This window comes from Staurois parvus, unplaced genomic scaffold (genome assembly GCF_062004578.1).
Source record: "Staurois parvus isolate SC_StPar_1 unplaced genomic scaffold, SC_StPar_1.0 ptg000039l, whole genome shotgun sequence".
NCBI classification, from domain to species: Eukaryota; Metazoa; Chordata; class Amphibia; order Anura; family Ranidae; genus Staurois; species Staurois parvus.
In genome coordinates, this window is record NW_028317835.1 from 184,357 (window position 1) to 201,800 (window position 17,444).

A 17,444-nucleotide genomic window follows, 5' to 3' on the forward strand; every position below is an offset into this window, starting at 1 on the left:
TGTAGCCCGCCTGTCCCTCCTCGGGCGGCCATTTTCCCTTAGTCTGATATGAATGCTGGCACATTTTGTCCCCTGATATTAGACATTAGCCAGGTGATTGTATACACACAGCGGGCAGATCTCAATCAATGTCACCCACTAGTCTATACTGTCACTGGGCTGGCCAGCCAATCATGTGACTCCTATTCTGTCCTTCCAATGACCATTCCTAGTACATAGGACTCATCTTCCATACTACATTCATGATACAACAAGATGGAAACTCCCAATATACAGAGAAAATCTCCCATAAAATACATAGAAATCACATCTGCCCTAAAGGGCCATAAACATAAGAAGATTGCCCCCGACGCCCCCAGATTCATCTACAATACTAGCCAAGGTGTCATTGGTCCCCCTAATACACGGACAGTACCTGTTTCATGTACAGGAATGCAGACAACACAAGCTGCTGGTGTGAGGAATCATGTTGTACAACAGAACTGCATCCAGGTCAGCATAGAACAGGAAGCAGGAAGTATAAGGCCATGCAATATTCCCGGATACAAGTCGGGTCACAGGATTTGTACAATGACTCTATAACGTCTCCCTTTTTTACATTCCATTCAAACCTTGTAAACAATGAAACTAAAACAGATCCTGATATCGGGATATGTGGCTGCATTATGTCATCCTCATTGTATCCCGATATGACAGCGGAGTTCTCTCTGCTTTGAGTATATGGTCCAGTAGGACTCGGGGCATTGAGCACCTCAGGAGGATCACGTGCAGGATGCTCATAGGCTTGTGCGGTGAATCGTTCTGCCCTTCGCAGGTCCACTCGATTACGACGGTAAAGACTGCCTTCTACATCCACAAGATATGATCGAGGAGCAACCCTCTGAACACAGGAACCCAGTCTCCAGCGATCGGCCCTGTCACCTGGAAGCGGCTTCATACGGATTGGCTCTCCAATGCTTAGTTCAGGTAAGTCTTTAGCAGACACATCGTATGACAGTTTGGCAATCTGTTTCCTCCGCTGCAGTTTTGCCGGGACACCTGTAACCACACAAGGATCAAGTAATTTGTTGGCCACAGGCAATGAAGTCTTCAATCTCCTAGACATCAAGCGCTGTGCAGGACTACTGTCCATGCCTTCAGATGGGGTGTTCCTCCAATGTAGAATGGCCTTCCACAGATCAGTACCATCAAACTTGGCCTTCTTACAAAGATTCTTCACTATCTTGACAGTCGATTCCGCTTTGCCATTGGCTTGTGGGTGTCTCGGGGGTGAGGTAACATGCTCAAATCCCCAATCTGTAGACAACCGTCTGAATTGCTCACATACAAATTGAGGTCCATTATCCGAGATGACTCTATCCTGCTGGCCATAACATGCAAACTGTGCTTTACAACGCTTGATGGTAGTATCAGCAGACAGGTCAGGAAGTAGCTCAATCTCCCAAAAGTCAGAATAGTGATCAACAATTAGTAGAAAGTCCTGCCCAGCATAATTCAGTAAGTCCATGCTTACAATTTGCCAAGGCCGGGTGGGCAGCACATGCGACATCATAGGTCCTTTCTGTTGTGCCTGCGCTTATTCATTGCATGCCGAGCAACAGCTAACAAAGTCTCTAATCTCCTTCTGCATGTTGGGCCAGTATAGGGTATCACGTGCTTGCCTATAGCATGCTTCTCCTCCAATGTGACTGGCATGAATGCGAGTCAGCATCTCCCATCTTAAAGATTTAGGAATGATGACCGTTGGCCCCTTGTACAGTATACCATCTTGGATGGCGATTTCATCTGTGAAAGTCCAATATTCTCTCACAAGTAATGGGGCTTCCAACTTGGAATCAGGCCAACCGTTCAGAACAACATATTTAAGAGCCTGCAAACTCTCATCGGTTTCAGTGTGCTGTTTTATCTGAAGCAATCGTTGGTCCATGACGTATAAATAGTCTGAATGATTAATCTGTGACAGGACCTCCAGGTCCCGCTGAACATTGCAAACTGTGTGTTGTGCATACTCAGGTGTACCACCTGCTGCTGTAGCTCTGCTAAGAGTGTCACTAATGTACATTTCAGGACCAGGTTTATAGACAACATTTAGGCAATAGTTTTGTAACGTGACAACATGCTCTGTAGACGTTTGGGTGCACACAAAAGTGGTTTCTGGAAAATAGAAATCAGAGGTTTATGGTCAGTTTCTGCCGTGATCTCGTCGTGCCCATAGAGGTAGTGGTGAAAGCGCTGGCAGGCAAACACTATACTCAGACATTCCTCTTCTATTTGTGCGTAGTTTTGTTCGGTAGAGTCAGTGCCCTTGAAGCAAAAGCGATAGACTGGCCAGCTTGCAATAGACAACACCCAAGTCCAGTTTTGCTGGCATCACTTTGAATAGTTACAGGTTTTGTAACGTCATAGTACTTCAGGACAGGTGTGTCCGTGACCAAGCGTTTGATGTCCTGCACTGCATTATCATGCTTAGGAAGCCAATGCCAAACAGCGTCCTTGTCCAGAAGCCTTCTCAATGGCTCGCAGACCTCTGAGAGGTCTGGTAGGAATTTTGCTAGGTAGGTAACAAATCCAATGAAGCGCTGCAGGGATTTCACATTTGCTGGCTGCGGCATATCCAGTATGGCTCTGATTTTTTCTGGGTCAGCCTTCAAACCCTCCCAGGTTAGAATGTGTCCATGAAAGCGGACTTCTTTGACCTTGAATTGCAGCTTTTTCATGCCAAGTCTCAATTTTACCTGCCTACAATGATTCATCAGTTCCAGCAGTTTGCCATCATGATCTTGCTCTGCTTCCTCGTCTGTGTCCCCACAGCCAACCATAAGGATGTCATCAGCTATTGGTTCAATACCACCGAGTCCAGCCAATAGTTCATGTTGTTTACGTTGATACGCCTCTGGTGCAACTGATACTCCAAAAGGCAGTTTGAGCCATCTTTTCCTGCCCAACGGAGTCCAGAAGGTTGTCATGTAACTACTTGCATCATCCAACTTACACTGTAAAAATGCATCCCGGGCATCAACAAGCGTGAACAGACGTGCCTTAGGCAGCTTGTACAAAACTTCCTCGAGAGTTGGCATGATGTAGTGAGATCGTCTCAGTGCCATATTTAAGAATTTGGGATCTATGCATATTCGTAGCTTATTTGGCTTCCTTACAATCACCATGTTACTTATCCAGCCAGTTGGGTCAGTCACTGGTGCCAAGTGTCCATTGGCCTCATACTGGTCAAGCTGTGCCTTAACTGCCTGTTTTAATGCCACCGGCACATTGCGTGGTACACATTGGACTGGAGGGACACTCACATCAAGGTGGAAATGAACTTCCCCTGGTACAGATTCTACTGGCCCAGTAAACACATCACTAAATTCCTTTATCAGCAGTTGTTTTGTCAAGGGCCCCTTGGATAGATTGTCCATCACATTAAGCTCTGCAGGGACGGAGAAACGTATCAGCCCTAGACGCTCACAGGATGAGCCAGACAACAGTGGCTTTTGGCAGGCTTCCACAATTTCACACTCCAGCTTGTGTGTTAGTCCACGTATGGCACATTCTGTCTTGAAGAGCCCTAGAGATTTCATCATCGCACCGGAGTGTAACTTTAATCTGGTGTCACTTGGCAGTAGACGTGCTTCTGGTGCTGACACCATTTTGTCTCTTAAGCACATTACATCCCACGTTGTTCCTGAATGGAGGTGACAGGATTGGGGCTTATTATTTACATGTAAAGTGACAAACCATTTCTTTCCTCTGGATTGCACAGCGCCCATCAATTCACTGCTGTCTATAACTTCAGTGGTGTGTGTGTGGGGGGAGGTAGGTGATCTGTGTGGGGGGAGGTAGGTGATCTGTGTGGGGAGGTAGGTGATCTGTGTGGGGAGGTAGGTGATTTGTGTGGGGGGAGGTAGGCCGATCAATTCACTGCTGTCTATAACTTCAGTGGTGTGTCTCTTCCTCATATGCGGATGTGTTCTCCACGTTGTGTCATTTGCCTATTGATGGCCGTCGTTTACTTGACAAACAAACGTTAGTAAAATGGTTTGTTCTTCCACAAGACTTCCAAGACTTCCCATAAGCTGGACACGGCTCTTTAATTCTTTCATGCACAGTCCCACAGTATTTGCAAGTTGTAGGGTTGGCAGTATTTGTGCTCATCAGGCGGCGTTGCTGCACTTTGTTCTTGTTGCCATGCTGCATTGCAATGTTTATGCTGTCAGTCTGCTGTCTGTCCTGTTCCATAACTTTCAGACGTCTGTCAGTGAGCTCTGCTGTACGGCACGTCTCAATGGCTGTGTGTAGAGTGAACTCATGTTCTCTTAGGAGGCGCCTGCGTGTGCTCTCTCGCTAGCTATACCAACAACAATTGTGTCCTTTATCAATTCGTCTCTGAGTGCCATATTCACAAGTTGCTGCCTTTTCTCTCCAGTGTGTAACAAAGTGATCCAAAGATTGTCCCTCTTCTTGTTTGCAGCATCCAAACACATCCCTTTCATAAATGACATTTGTAGCAGGTATGAGATCATCTTCCAGTACATTTACAATGGCTGTAACATTGTGTTGCTGATCTGCTGTGAGGGTCACATGGTGTTTATACACATGCCTGCATTCACTGCCCATGACTCTTCTCAGAGTTGCTGCTGGCACTCCTGCACATTTCTCATTCCAGCCTGTAGCCAGACAATAATCTTCACATTCAGCTCTGAAAGATTCCCAATTGCTGCTCCAATCCCCACTCATTGTCATCCCCTCTGGGGGAGGTATGCCATTCATGGCAGCCATATTGTCAGGAAGCCTCTGAGCTATCAAATCTCAGACAATCCTCAGTCTCAGGCTGTAGTTCACAAACCTGTGTTTCCCAAAGCTGCTGCGCTCCAAACAAGAGGTTCAGTCCTGATTCCAGTCACTTCTGACACCATGTTTCATGTACAGGAATGAAGACAACACAAGCTGCTGGTGTGAGGAATCATGTTGTACAACAGAACTGCATCCAGGTCAGCATAGAACAGGAAGCAGGAAGTGAAAGGTTGTCGCTAGCCCCTGGCTATCTGTCTTGATCAGTCTGTTGAAGGTATGGACGTCCAGAAGACTGACTTCACCTGAGTAATAGACAAGTGCACAGAGTGATAGGTGAAATCAATCTACATTTTTTATTAGCGGGAAGAGGATTAATATAACAAAAAAGATAGGTGGGGGGCACAAAGTATCTGGGAAATACTTAATTCTCAGTAATTGATTGGCTGAATACAAATACAAGCATTTACGTCAATCCTGAATAATGATGAGAAGCAAAATGTAACTTTCCCAGGAATAAGGAATGTCTATAATATTACAAAACACTTATCTGCTACATACAATAGAATCTGGCTAGATACTTGTCAAGGCTGTGAACACGATCTTTCTCAGGCATTGTAATCAGTTATAAGTAACAAACAATTATTTTCTCATGGGACAGAAATAGTTGACATTTAATTGTATCATAACAGAAACAGGTGCTGTTAATACAAAGAAATAATTGGATACTATCACCGTCTCTACCAAGGCTAAGCTAAGATAAAAGATAGAAGAATATTGTGAGTGCAGTTCTGTAACACATAACTGACAGCATATTTTCATTACCTCACTCTGGGTATAATACAAAACAATCAACATGGAATATAAAATGGAGTGGGGAAAAACAAAATGACAGACCTAAAAGACATACATTTCCCTTCAGTTACTTTATATATTTTATAGCCAAAAGTACAAAATATTGTTTTTCTTAAAAATTTTTGGTCTTTTTTTGTTTATGGCGTGAAAAATAAAAAGCGCACAGATGATGACATCCCACCGACAGAAAGCTCTATTTGTGTGAAGAAAGGACGTACATTTAGTTTGGGTGCAGCGTTGCATGACCGCGCAATTGTCAGTTACATAAAGAGGCGTGGCCATGAAGGGGTGTACATCCTGCGTAGGGGGAGGGGATAAGGACACAAATTGGCGCTTTATTCTCATGGAGATCACATGGTTATTACTAGGAGGAGACGGAAACATTTGCTGGGTATTGGAGCTTTTGTGAGATGGATGGATTGGATGGCGACTGATTTGTATGGAGACATAATATAGAGCGGGAGGAATCCATGGTGTATTGTCACATGTATGAATGCAGGATTGGGGTACTATCCGTGTATTAGGGGGACCAATGACACCTTGGCTAGTATTGTAGATGAATCTGGGGGCGTCGGGGGCAATCTTCTTATGTTTATGGCCCTTTAGGGCAGATGTGATTTCTATGTATTTTATGGGAGATTTTCTCTGTATATTGGGAGTTTCCATCTTGTTGTATCATGAATGTAGTATGGAAGATGAGTCCTATGTACTAGGAATGGTCATTGGAAGGACAGAATAGGAGCCACATGATTGGCTGGCCAACCCCGTGACAGTATAGACTAGTGGGTGACATTGATTGAGATCTGCCCGCTGTGTGTATACAATCACCCGGCTAATGTCTAATATCAGGGGACAAAATGTGCCAGCATTCATATCAGACTAAGGGAAAATGGCCACCAGAGGAGGGACAGGCAGGCTACAACAAAATGGAGGACAAAGATCTAATCCACTGCACTGTAATGTGATAACTGTGCAATGATTTCTGACTAAGGGAAAATGGCCGACGGAGGAGGGACAGAGGACTACAACAAAATGGCGATTGATCAGTCTATTAACCACTTGCCCTTCAGAAACACAGATCACTTACCTCCCCACACACAGATCACCTACCAACCCCCACACACAGATCACCTACCTGCCCCACACAGATCACCTACCTCCCTCACACAGATCACTTACCTCCCCCCCACACAGAGATCACCTACCTCCCCCCAAACACAGATCACCTACCTCCCCCCACACACAGATCACCTACCTCCCCCCACACAGATCACCTACCTCCCCCACACACAGATCACCTACCTCCCCCACACACAGATCACCTACCTCCCCCCCACACAGATCACCTACCTCCCCCCACACAGATCACCTACCCTAATTTCGATGGTTCCGGGTTCGGCATCCAAACATCTTTGGTGTTCCCCAAACCCTGCAGAACCGAACCAAATCCAGAGCAGCTCTTCTCATCACTTATCATGACCCCCCGGTCACTGCTCACTGTGTGGGGGCCCAACATCCAATCCGTGATCTCCATGGCATGGCCAACCATCACATCCCTGATCCCTATAGAGGAGGAGATTTCTACTTCACCATCACCCCTTCTGGATCCACACCTCATGTACGGGTGATCCCCCCCCCCCCGGGATCATTGTTCCATTTCATTTCTGGATCCACACCTCATGTACGGGTGATTTCCCCCCCCCCCCCCCCGGGATCATTGTTACATTTCATTTCTGGATCCACACCTCATGTACGGGTGATCCCCCCCCCGGGATCATTGTTCCATTTTATTTCTGGATCCACACCTCATGTACGGGTGACCCCCCCCCGGGATCATTGTTCCATTTCATTTCTGGATCCACACCTCATGTACGGGTGATCCCCCCCCCCGGGATCATTGTTCCATTTCATTTCTGGATCCACACCTCATGTACGGGTGACCCCCCCCCCGGGATCATTGTTCCATTTCATTTCTGGATCCTCACCGGCCTCCCTCCTCACCGGCCTCCGTCATCACTGGCCTCCCTCCTCACCGGCCTCCCTCATCACAGACTATCTCTGCTTCAGTCTATCCTGAACTCAGCAGCCAGATTCATCCACCTCACCAACCGCTCCTCTTCTGCCACCCCCCTCTGTCATTCCCTCCACTGGCCTCCACCCCGCTCTGCCAATACTTCCACTGGCTCCACCCCCCTCTGCCAATACCTCCACTGGCTCCACCCCCTCTGTCATTCCCTCCACTTGCTCCACCCCCTCTGTCATTCCCTCCACTGGCTCCACCCCCCTCTGCCATTCCCTCCACTGACTCCACCCCTCTCTGTCATTCCCTCCACTTGCTACACCCCCCTCTGTCATTCCTTCCACTGGCTCCACCCCCTCTGTCATTCCCTCCACTGGCTCCACCCCCCTGTCATTCCCTCCACTGGCTTCCACCCCCCTCTGTCATTCCCTCCACTGGCTTCCACCTCCCTCTATCATTCCCTCCACTGGCTCCACCCCCTCTGTCATTCCCTCCACTGGCTCCCACCCCCCTCTGTCATTCCCTCCACTGGCCTCCACCCCCCTCTGTCATTCCCTCCACTGGCCTCCACCCCCCTCTGTCATTCCCTCCACTGGCCTCCACTCAGTGTCCTCCACCCCCTCTGTCATTCCCTCCACTGGCTTCCACCCCCCTCTGTCATTCCCTCCACTGGCTCCCGATTGCCCAAAGCATCAAATTCAAACTCCTAACTCTGACATACAAAACCATTCATAACTCCGCCCCAAACTACCTCACCGACCTGACACACAAATACCACCCAACCCGTAATCTTCGCTCCTCACAAGACCTCCTACTTTCTAGCTCCCTGGTCTCCTCCTCCCACGCCCGACTGCAGGACTTCTCCAGGACTTCCCCCATCCTCTGGAACTCCCTACCCCAATCCATCAGACTGTCACCTACCCTCCTCACCTTTAGGCGCACCCTGAAAACCCATCTCTTCAGGGAAGCCTACCCCACCCCCACCTAAAAGCCGATCTCCTCCACTCCTCCTACCACTCCATCCCCCACAGCCACTTCCTCCTGTACCACTACCCCCTCCCTCCTAGATTGTAAGCTCCCAGGATCAGGGCCCTCGCACCCCTTGTGTATTGTATTGTTACTGTATTGTCTCATGTTCTGTCCCCACTATAATGTACAGCGCTGAGCAAACCTTCTGCCGCTATATAAATCCTGTATAATAATAATAATATTTGGACCGTGTCATGGAAATTTTGTATTGTTGGTCGAACTTTAAATGTGTCATATATTCGTGTTATTCATATGTCTCTCGTGTGGCTTAATTAAAGCTCTGAAGGCTGCAATTGGGCCATGCACATGTACAATGTATGTATTACAGTACTCAGCTCGGTAATGGATGAGATGGCAGATCTGCGCTTATAGACCGGCGTGTATACCACCACGGCATTCGATGCGAATGTCGCTGGCAGTAGACCGTGGGCCTGTATCCACATATCAGCAGCATAGTACCACATGGGCTTCATAACGCAAGGCGCCAAGCGGTACGAACTCCACGTGTAGGCTTATGCATATCTTACAACCCATTACCAACTTGAAACTGTATCTTGGATGGATGTGTTTTAATAAAGATCGTATCGGGCCCATCCAGGTACAGACTGGTATTTTTAGGGAATGCTTGTACAAAGAATTTACATACCAATAGAAGCTAGTAGGACAGGAAATATGACCTCAGATGGCTCATGGGGGGGAAGGGGAGGAAGTCTGCTGACCTCAGAAGACTCATGGTAGAGGACCAGTGATAGATAATAGGAAAGGCTATGCTCCAATTGAAATGTACATCCTGTGTATAGGCACTCCCCATTGCATTGTTCGGTGGGAGGGGATTGACTTTATTCATGTGGGGGGCATGTGTGTATTTTTAATAAAACAGAGAGCTGGGTCTGAAACCAGCCCTTATGTGAGTTGCAACATCATCCTGAGAGTGTCGTTTGATCATTCTAGGGTAACGGAGCTCCACCCCCACATCTCAACAGAGCTAAAAGTATTTGGATGGGAAGTCTTCTCAACAACCGATTTGCAGACTATCTGTGAATCAAGGGGAATAGACACCCGGTTAAGAAACAGGGCGGATTGCATCAAAGCGCTACGAACCACTGATCAGACCCCTGCCCCCCAGCTATACCCTGATCTGAGGGACCTCAAACCTGAAGGTGCAGTAAGCGAGGTGGTTAATCTAAGCCCACCGATGAAGCTGGGCCAGCCCTTGCACTCTTCCCAGACCGAGGCCTATCCAGTCAGAGTGCAGCAATTTGAAGGTCCTCCCAATGCACAGGGGGAACGGACTTTAGGGGAATGGGTAGTTTGGCATGTCCCCTTCACCCCGGCAGAGATCCGCACTATTCTGGCTGAGCTCCCGGACTATCGAGTAAATCCGAGAGGATTTGCTCGAATGTTTGGACAAAACCAGTTCAGCTATGGTATGAGCGGGTCAGATTGTGCGCAGATCCTGCGGGCAAAGGTGGGCATGGAAGTGGCCAGTACAGTGATTGCAGGGTGCTCTATAACCACTCATGAGGAGATGACTTCAGGGGGCAAAGAGTTCTGTACACAGCTAAAGGCAAAGCTTCCAGAAATGTATGGTGCTACCTCTACTACGGACAAGATGAAGCTCACCCAGGGTCCTAATGAGGAAAGCGCCTGCTTCTGGCGCCGTCTCAAGCAGACGGCACTGGATGCGGATCTGGAAGTTGGACCTGATGCTCCAACTGAAGGGGTAAAGGTGACCGCGACGCACATTCTGTTGCGGGCCAAATTTTTGGAAGGCATCAATATTAAAATTCGGGAAAGGCTGGTTCTGGCCCGACCCGAATATAATGAGATGTCTATCCCTGCTATCCTTTCCACTCTTGCGGCAATAGAGAGGGAAATGGATAGAAGAAAACAGGACAAGGCCAAAGTTCTTATGTCCCAGACCCCACACGAAAAACCAAGGGATCTGGGTCACAGGAAGGATAGGCCCCCACCCAGGTGCTTCCAGTGCCACCAAATGGGGCACATGAGGAGGAGCTGTCCCCTATTACCTAAAGGTCGGTGGCAGTTCATTCCTGATGAGTCCTCCGCCCCTATGACCACCATGGTAAGTAACTCCTATGAATCCTCATAGGAAGTTGGCAAATCGGTGTCGGCCCAGATCCATCTTTTTCTCGAGGAATTAAAATATCCCCTCCCTTGCCTCATCGACACCGGTGCAGCCAGAACAGTCTTGCGAAAACAGGACATCCAAGGCAAGGTACCCCTCTCAGGGGCAAGCACACCGACGGTAGGTCTCACAGGTCAAACGGTGTCTCTACAGTCCACCAAACCACTCCATTGCAGGTTATGTCTGCACACTGAGGCTGTCAGGTCAGTGCTGGTCTCAGATGACGTCCCCATCAATCTTTTGGGAGCGGACATCTTGTCAGACATTCAAGCTATCATTGAGTTCACCCCATCGGGTGTTGTGGTGAGTAGTGCCCTGTCGGAAGAAAGACTGTGCACATTGTTGGCCCTACCTTATCTCACCGAGGCTACATATTGTCTGGAGTTGGACGTATTGGCTGAAGTTGACCCCAAAGTTTGGGCAGCAGATAAATATGATGTGGGTCTCTTGCCGGTACCTCCAACTACAGTCAACATCAGACCAGGAAGCGTATTACCACAACTACCACAATATCCTTTAAGTGTAGCTCAAATGGACAGCCTAAAAACCCAGATCGACCATTATCTACAGATAAAGGTCCTCACCCCAACCCAGTCGCCATGTAACACACCATTATTCCCAGTAGCCAAAAAGACAGCACCGGGTCAACCGACCACCTACCGGCTGGTACATGACCTGAGAGCGGTAAACAAAATCATCATCAGTGATGCCCCTTTGGTGCCCAATCCACACACCCTGCTGGCAACCGTACCACCCAATGCAAAATTTTTTACCGTCATTGATCTGTCAAACGCGTTTTTCTCGGTACCCCTGGATCCCCAGTGTCAGTACCTTTTTGCCTTCTCCTTCCAGGGCCGACAACTTACCTGGACCCGTCTCCCCCAGGGGGCGGTAACCAGTCCCTCGGAATACAGCTGCAAGCTGAAAATCGTGTTAGATCAGTGGACCCCAATGAATCCAGAGGTGGTGTTGTTACAGTATGTTGATGACTTGCTCCTCTGCTGTCCCACTAAAAAGGATTGTTATCAACATACTGTTTCATTACTCAACCATCTGGCGTCAACGGGCAACAAGGCCAGCAAGGAGAAATTACAACTCTGCCAGGAAAAAGTCATCTTCTTGGGGCATTGTATTTCTCAGGGCACCAGGCACCTAACAACCCAAAGAGTGCAGACATTGCAAGACCTAAAGAGACCCAAAAACCACCGTCAGCTGAGAGCCGTCCTCGGCCTTATCAACTACTGCAGAGATTGGGTCCCCAATATCTCGGGCAAACTTGGTCCCCTGTATGAGCTGACATCCAAAACACCATTTCAAATGTCAGATGACGACTGGTCAACTCTTCAAGATTTGACTCAGGAACTCTCAATAGCACCAGCCCTAGGTCTACCCAACTATGACCTACCTTTCTACCTTTTCTGTCACGAAAGTCAGGGCCATGCAACCGGAGTACTAACCCAACTTCACGGAACCAAATACCGCCCCATCATGTACCTATCGACCGCTCTGGACCCAGTCATCAAAGGGTCCCCGGGTTGTGTGAGGGCAGTGGCTGCTTGTGCTGTCCTTGTCCAAAAAGTGGGTGACATCGTTTTGGATTCACCCCTCACAATCTACACTCTGCACTCGGTGCAAGAGATCCTAAACCAGGTCCAAACTAAACATCTCTCTGCAGCAAGATTGACCAAATACGAGGTAGCCCTCCTAACTCCTACTAACCTCTCTATCAAACGATGCACTATTCTTAACCCAGCTTCTCTTCTTCCTGTGTTGGAAGACGAGAAAGGGGGGGAGGACAACAACGACAGTGCTGAATTTTGCAACCCGACTAACAATACTAACACCTCTTCTACTAACATGTCTTCTTTGTCCATTACTAACCTCTCTTCCAAAGGACACAACTGCATTTCTTTGATAGAACTGGAGTCAGCGGCAATCAGCCCAGTGAAGGAAACGCCAATACCGGAAGCGAAAAATCTTTTTGTCGATGGGTCCAGGTACTACACCCAAGACGGTAAGCCACACACTGGTTACGCGGTCACGACGGAAAGTGACGTTGTGGAAAAGGGCTCTCTGAACGCACATATGTCAGCTCAGGAAGCTGAGCTGTGGGCACTGGCCAGGGCATGTGAGTTACATGAAGGTCAGAGGATTAATGTTTATACGGATTCGAGGTACGCGTTTGGTATTGCACATGACTTTGGTCCCATCTGGAAAGCGAGGGGATTTCTCACAAGTTCAGGTAAACCGGTGAAGCATGCAGAACTGATTGACAGGTTGTTCATTGCTTTCGGCCTGCCACGGGAGATTGCTGTTCTTAAGGTGAAAGCTCATACCACTGAGACTAGTGTGGAGGCATGTGGAAACGCTTTGGCAGATCGGTCCGCAAAGGCCGGTGCACTGGTTCAGGAAAGGGGGGTTCTGATGCTGGCCATCCCTTCAGAGGTTTCGTTAGACGAGTTTAAAAAACTGCAATCGCAGGCGAGTTTGCAGGAGAAGGCTAGATGGACAGCAGCAGGAGCCTCCCAAGGGTCGAATGACATTTGGTGCCTGAACAAAAGATGGTGTTTGCCAAAGTCCCTTTTCCCCATGATGGCCCACTTGGCTCACTACCCTGGGCACCAATCTAAGACGGCTATGTGTGCGTTGGTAGACGAGCATTGGATTGCACCTGGGTTCAGTACTGCTGCAGCTACCTTTGCAGCTTCTTGCCTAGTCTGTGCCCTACACAACCCTGGCAGAACGGTAGTAATACCCCAAAGGCACTCACCAAAACCTGAACGCCCCTTCCAACGAATCCAGATCGATTACATCTCGTTACCAAAGAGTGGGCCGTACGAATACGCCTTGGTCTGTGTAGATATGCTTTCAGGCTGGCCTGAAGCGTGGCCCGTCACATGTGCCAACGCTAGTACCACGGCGAAGAAAATCCTGTCTGAGGTTGTGTGCCGCTGGGGTCTACCTGAAACCATCGAGTCCGATAGGGGGTCACACTTCACTGGACAGATCTTTGCAGAGGTATGTAAAGCCCTTCACATCAACCAAGGGCTACACACCCCGTATCACCCCGAGAGTAACGGTAAGGTTGAACGTCTCAACGGAATCCTTAAAAACAGGATCTCCAAAATCATGGCCGATACCAAAAAACCCTGGCCTGAGTGTCTCCCCATTGCCCCCTATTCCATCCGGAATGCCCCTCGGCAACCACATGGGCTGTCACCCTACGAGGTGTTGTTTGGGGGACCTCCCAAAACAGGGTTGTACTTTCCTCAACAGTTGTCGTCTTTGCATTCACAGCTTACAGGTTATGTGCAATCTCTGCAACGGGAGCTGCAGAAGATACACCATCGGGTTCGCGAATCGCTCCCCGATCCAAATGCAATAACTGGTGTTCTTTCTATTGAGCCAGGTGATTGGGTCGTCCTAAAGAAACATCAAAGAACTGGACTCGAGCCACGGTTCACCGGACCATACCAAGTCCAGCTGACGACACCTACCTCACTCAAACTCGAGGGACGAGACAACTGGGTGCACGCAAGCCACTGCAAGAAGCTTTTCAGCTACACCAGAGAATGAGGGGTGTAATTTTCCTTTTTCTTTTTGTTTGTATGTCATACATGTGTGTGAACGGAGGAAAAGACGGCAGATACCCCAACCTTTTATTTAAAATGCACCTGCGTTTAGCCAGAACCGCCAACAAAACCAACTGTTGGGTATGCTCTAAGCCCCCACCCAGTCATCACATGTCCGCAATGGCCGCTGTTCATGCCCTATATGACATCCGCGTCGGCATGAAAAAGCAAGGGACCCCTGGTCAGCCCCCACGTAGACATTTGTCGGTAGAACTTAATGACACATTTTTAGCAGGTAACATCAGTTTTAGCACCAATATTAGCTCTAGCTCCTGTAGGACCCTCGTCAGTCCATTATGGGTAACTGGACAGCTAGGCAGCCCTCAGGTGTGCTTTAACATCAGCTTTGGCACAGGTAACAAGTTTGTTGGGACTACCACCTGTGAGGGAGGTATAACTGTCAATCTGACTAACCAGACTTCCCCTCTGAGTAACAACACTGACCGACCAGACCACGTTTGTTGGAAGGACGGATGTGATGTGCAGACTGAGGGAGCAATCCCCCAGTCTGTGCAACTGTTGCTCAGTGCCAGAGGCCGAACGAGGAACTCCTCCTGCTCTGCTCTGACAGGTCCATACTATTTTCTTTGTGGTTCGGCAGCCTATAGAACATTTCCCCAGAACGCGAAAGGTTCGTGTGCCCTCATAAAGCTAGTCCCAGCATCCTATGTAGTGATGGATCATGAAGAGTTGATGGTCCACAAGAAGGTAAGGATGGCAGGGAGAGTTCGCAGAGAGCTGTTCTCTGAGGGCGACCAGGCATGGGCTTGGTTCCCCTCATGGACAGGATGGGGAATAGAACTTATGAAGCGCCTGAACAATTTTTCTGTCATCGTGGATAGTATGTTTAACGAGACCGTAGAGGCTGTCAGAGAAATTGCCCAAGAACAACGGCAGATGGGAATTTTAGTGCTTCAGGAGAAGATGGCCCTTGATTATCTTTTAGCCGCCAAAGGGGGGTTCTGTGAGTTCATCGGAGAGGATTGTTGTACTTGGATAGAAGACACCAATGACAAGGTCCAGGCCCATATGGACAAAGTTAGTGAACTACAGGGAAAAGCTAGAGCTATAGCTAGTGAGGGTTGGAATCCGTTCAAGGGTTTGGGAGGATTGGGAGATTTCCTGTTCTCCATCGGATCTTGGTTGAAGGAAGTGGGAGTGTATGTCCTGATGCTTCTCTTTTTCATCTGCCTTTTATATGCCGCGGTGAGATGTTCCTGTTGCCTCATCGACCGTGTAAGCCAAGCTCGGGCAGACGACCACATCTCCATGCCCGCTCCTGGGATCCCACTCCAACCACTGATCGGAGGAAGACCTCACCAACCAACCACCTTCTCTACAGATTACGTCCTGGCTTCCCTCTAATTTATCTCCCTGAAGACCCCATTCTCCAAGACCTTCAAGCAAGCTTCAAGCCTCATCATGGTTTGTGTCTGCGATTTGGAAAACTGTCTGGGTCGAGACCAGCCTTGTGTGGCCCCGTCTGCAGGGGCAATTTGAGAATCTGTTGCTGGATCTCCCCAGACCACCGTGGGATCACAAGCCTTATTCATACCACAAGTCTGTTTGTGGTTTTTGCAAGAGCCTTCCTGTAGTGAAGGTTCCAACGCTCTTGAGGATCATTGCTTCAATCAAGCCTGTTTGCGTCGAGTCTGCGTCGGGTCTTGTTGTTTCAGGTACCCCGTGGAGCTTTATTCTCAGGGACAACTACAGGAACTCTTTGAGGTTTTGAGACTACACCCATCAAGCTGAAGAAGATCAAGAAGGGACACGAGGAGAATATGATAAAACAGGAGGGAATGTCATGGAAATTTTGTATTGTTGGTCGAACTTTAAATGTGTCATATATTCGTGTTATTCATATGTCTCTCGTGTGGCTTAATTAAAGCTCTGAAGGCTGCAATTGGGCCATGCGCATGTACAATGTATGTATTACAGTACTCAGCTTGGTAATGGATGAGATGGCAGATCTGCGCTTATAGACCGGCGTGTATACCACCACGGCATTCGATGCGAATGTCGCTGGCAGTAGACCGTGGGCCTGTATCCACATATCAGCAGCATAGTACCACATGGGCTTCATAACGCAAGGCGCCAAGCGGTACGAACTCCACGTGTAGGCTTATGCATATCTTACAACCCATTACCAACTTGAAACTGTATCTGGATGGATGTGTTTTAATAAAGATCGTATCGGGCCCATCCAGGTACAGACTGGTATTTTTAGGGAATGCTTGTACAAAGAATTTACATACCAATAGAAGCTAGTAGGACAGGAAATATGACCTCAGATGGCTCATGGGGGGGAAGGGGAGGAAGTCTGCTGACCTCAGAAGACTCATGGTAGAGGACCAGTGATAGATAATAGGAAAGGCTATGCTCCAATTGAAATGTACATCCTGTGTATAGGCACTCCCCATTGCATTGTTCGGTGGGAGGGGATTGACTTTATTCATGTGGGGGGCATGTGTGTATTTTTAATAAAACAGAGAGCTGGGTCTGAAACCAGCCCTTATGTGAGTTGCAACATCATCCTGAGAGTGTCGTTTGATCATTCTAGGGTAACGGAGCTCCACCCCCACATCTCAACAGAGCTAAAAGTAGTTGGATGGGCAGGAATCGTGTAGTTTAGCTGCAGTCGTGGTAAGCGAGATTCGCACAGCTTTATGGGGGATTTCTGCGCATCCAACTGCGAGTACTCACGGTAAGGAGAAATTCGTTAAAGCGAATTTCCAAAACAACCGGCACCATCTACATCGCGTTCCACATTATTCTGCAAACTCTATTTAAGTGTCACAAAGATGAAATCTTTTGTTTTTCAGTGTAACTCATGGATGGCATTGTGTGTCAGGGCTCTTTTGATCACTGAAAACAATCTGGGACACCGGAGATAATTAGATTGGCCGGTGAGCCCAACTGAAGGAAAATCTTTATTAAACACAGCTCAGTATATACAGCTTCAACCCCACCC

The 17,444-nt window shown here is 48.3% G+C and overlaps 1 protein-coding gene across 2 annotated transcripts; it reads left to right on the top strand.

Annotated features, from left to right (window-relative positions):
* Window positions 1-372: 372 nt before the first annotated feature.
* Window positions 373-17,005, top strand: LOC149470524 (endogenous murine leukemia virus Env polyprotein from Emv-2 locus-like). Of its 2 annotated transcripts, none has more exons than XM_089662669.1 (2): window positions 373-966; window positions 14,247-17,005. In XM_089662669.1, exon 2 carries the CDS (start codon window positions 14,414-14,416, stop codon window positions 15,836-15,838), a length of 1,425 nt encoding a protein of 474 aa, XP_089518795.1. In that variant the 5' UTR covers window positions 373-966; window positions 14,247-14,413; the 3' UTR covers window positions 15,839-17,005. The 2 variants fall into 2 exon arrangements, with proteins under 2 accessions (XP_089518795.1, XP_089518788.1); XM_089662662.1 differs by having other exon boundaries at window positions 14,251-17,005.
* The last annotated feature ends 439 nt before the right edge of the window (window positions 17,006-17,444 follow it).

What these genes read in the sequence shown, in the direction of transcription:
- LOC149470524 (XM_089662669.1), top strand. Translation starts at nt 14,414, where the DNA reads ATGAGGGGTGTAATTTTCCTTTTTCTTTTTGTTTGTATGTCATACATG.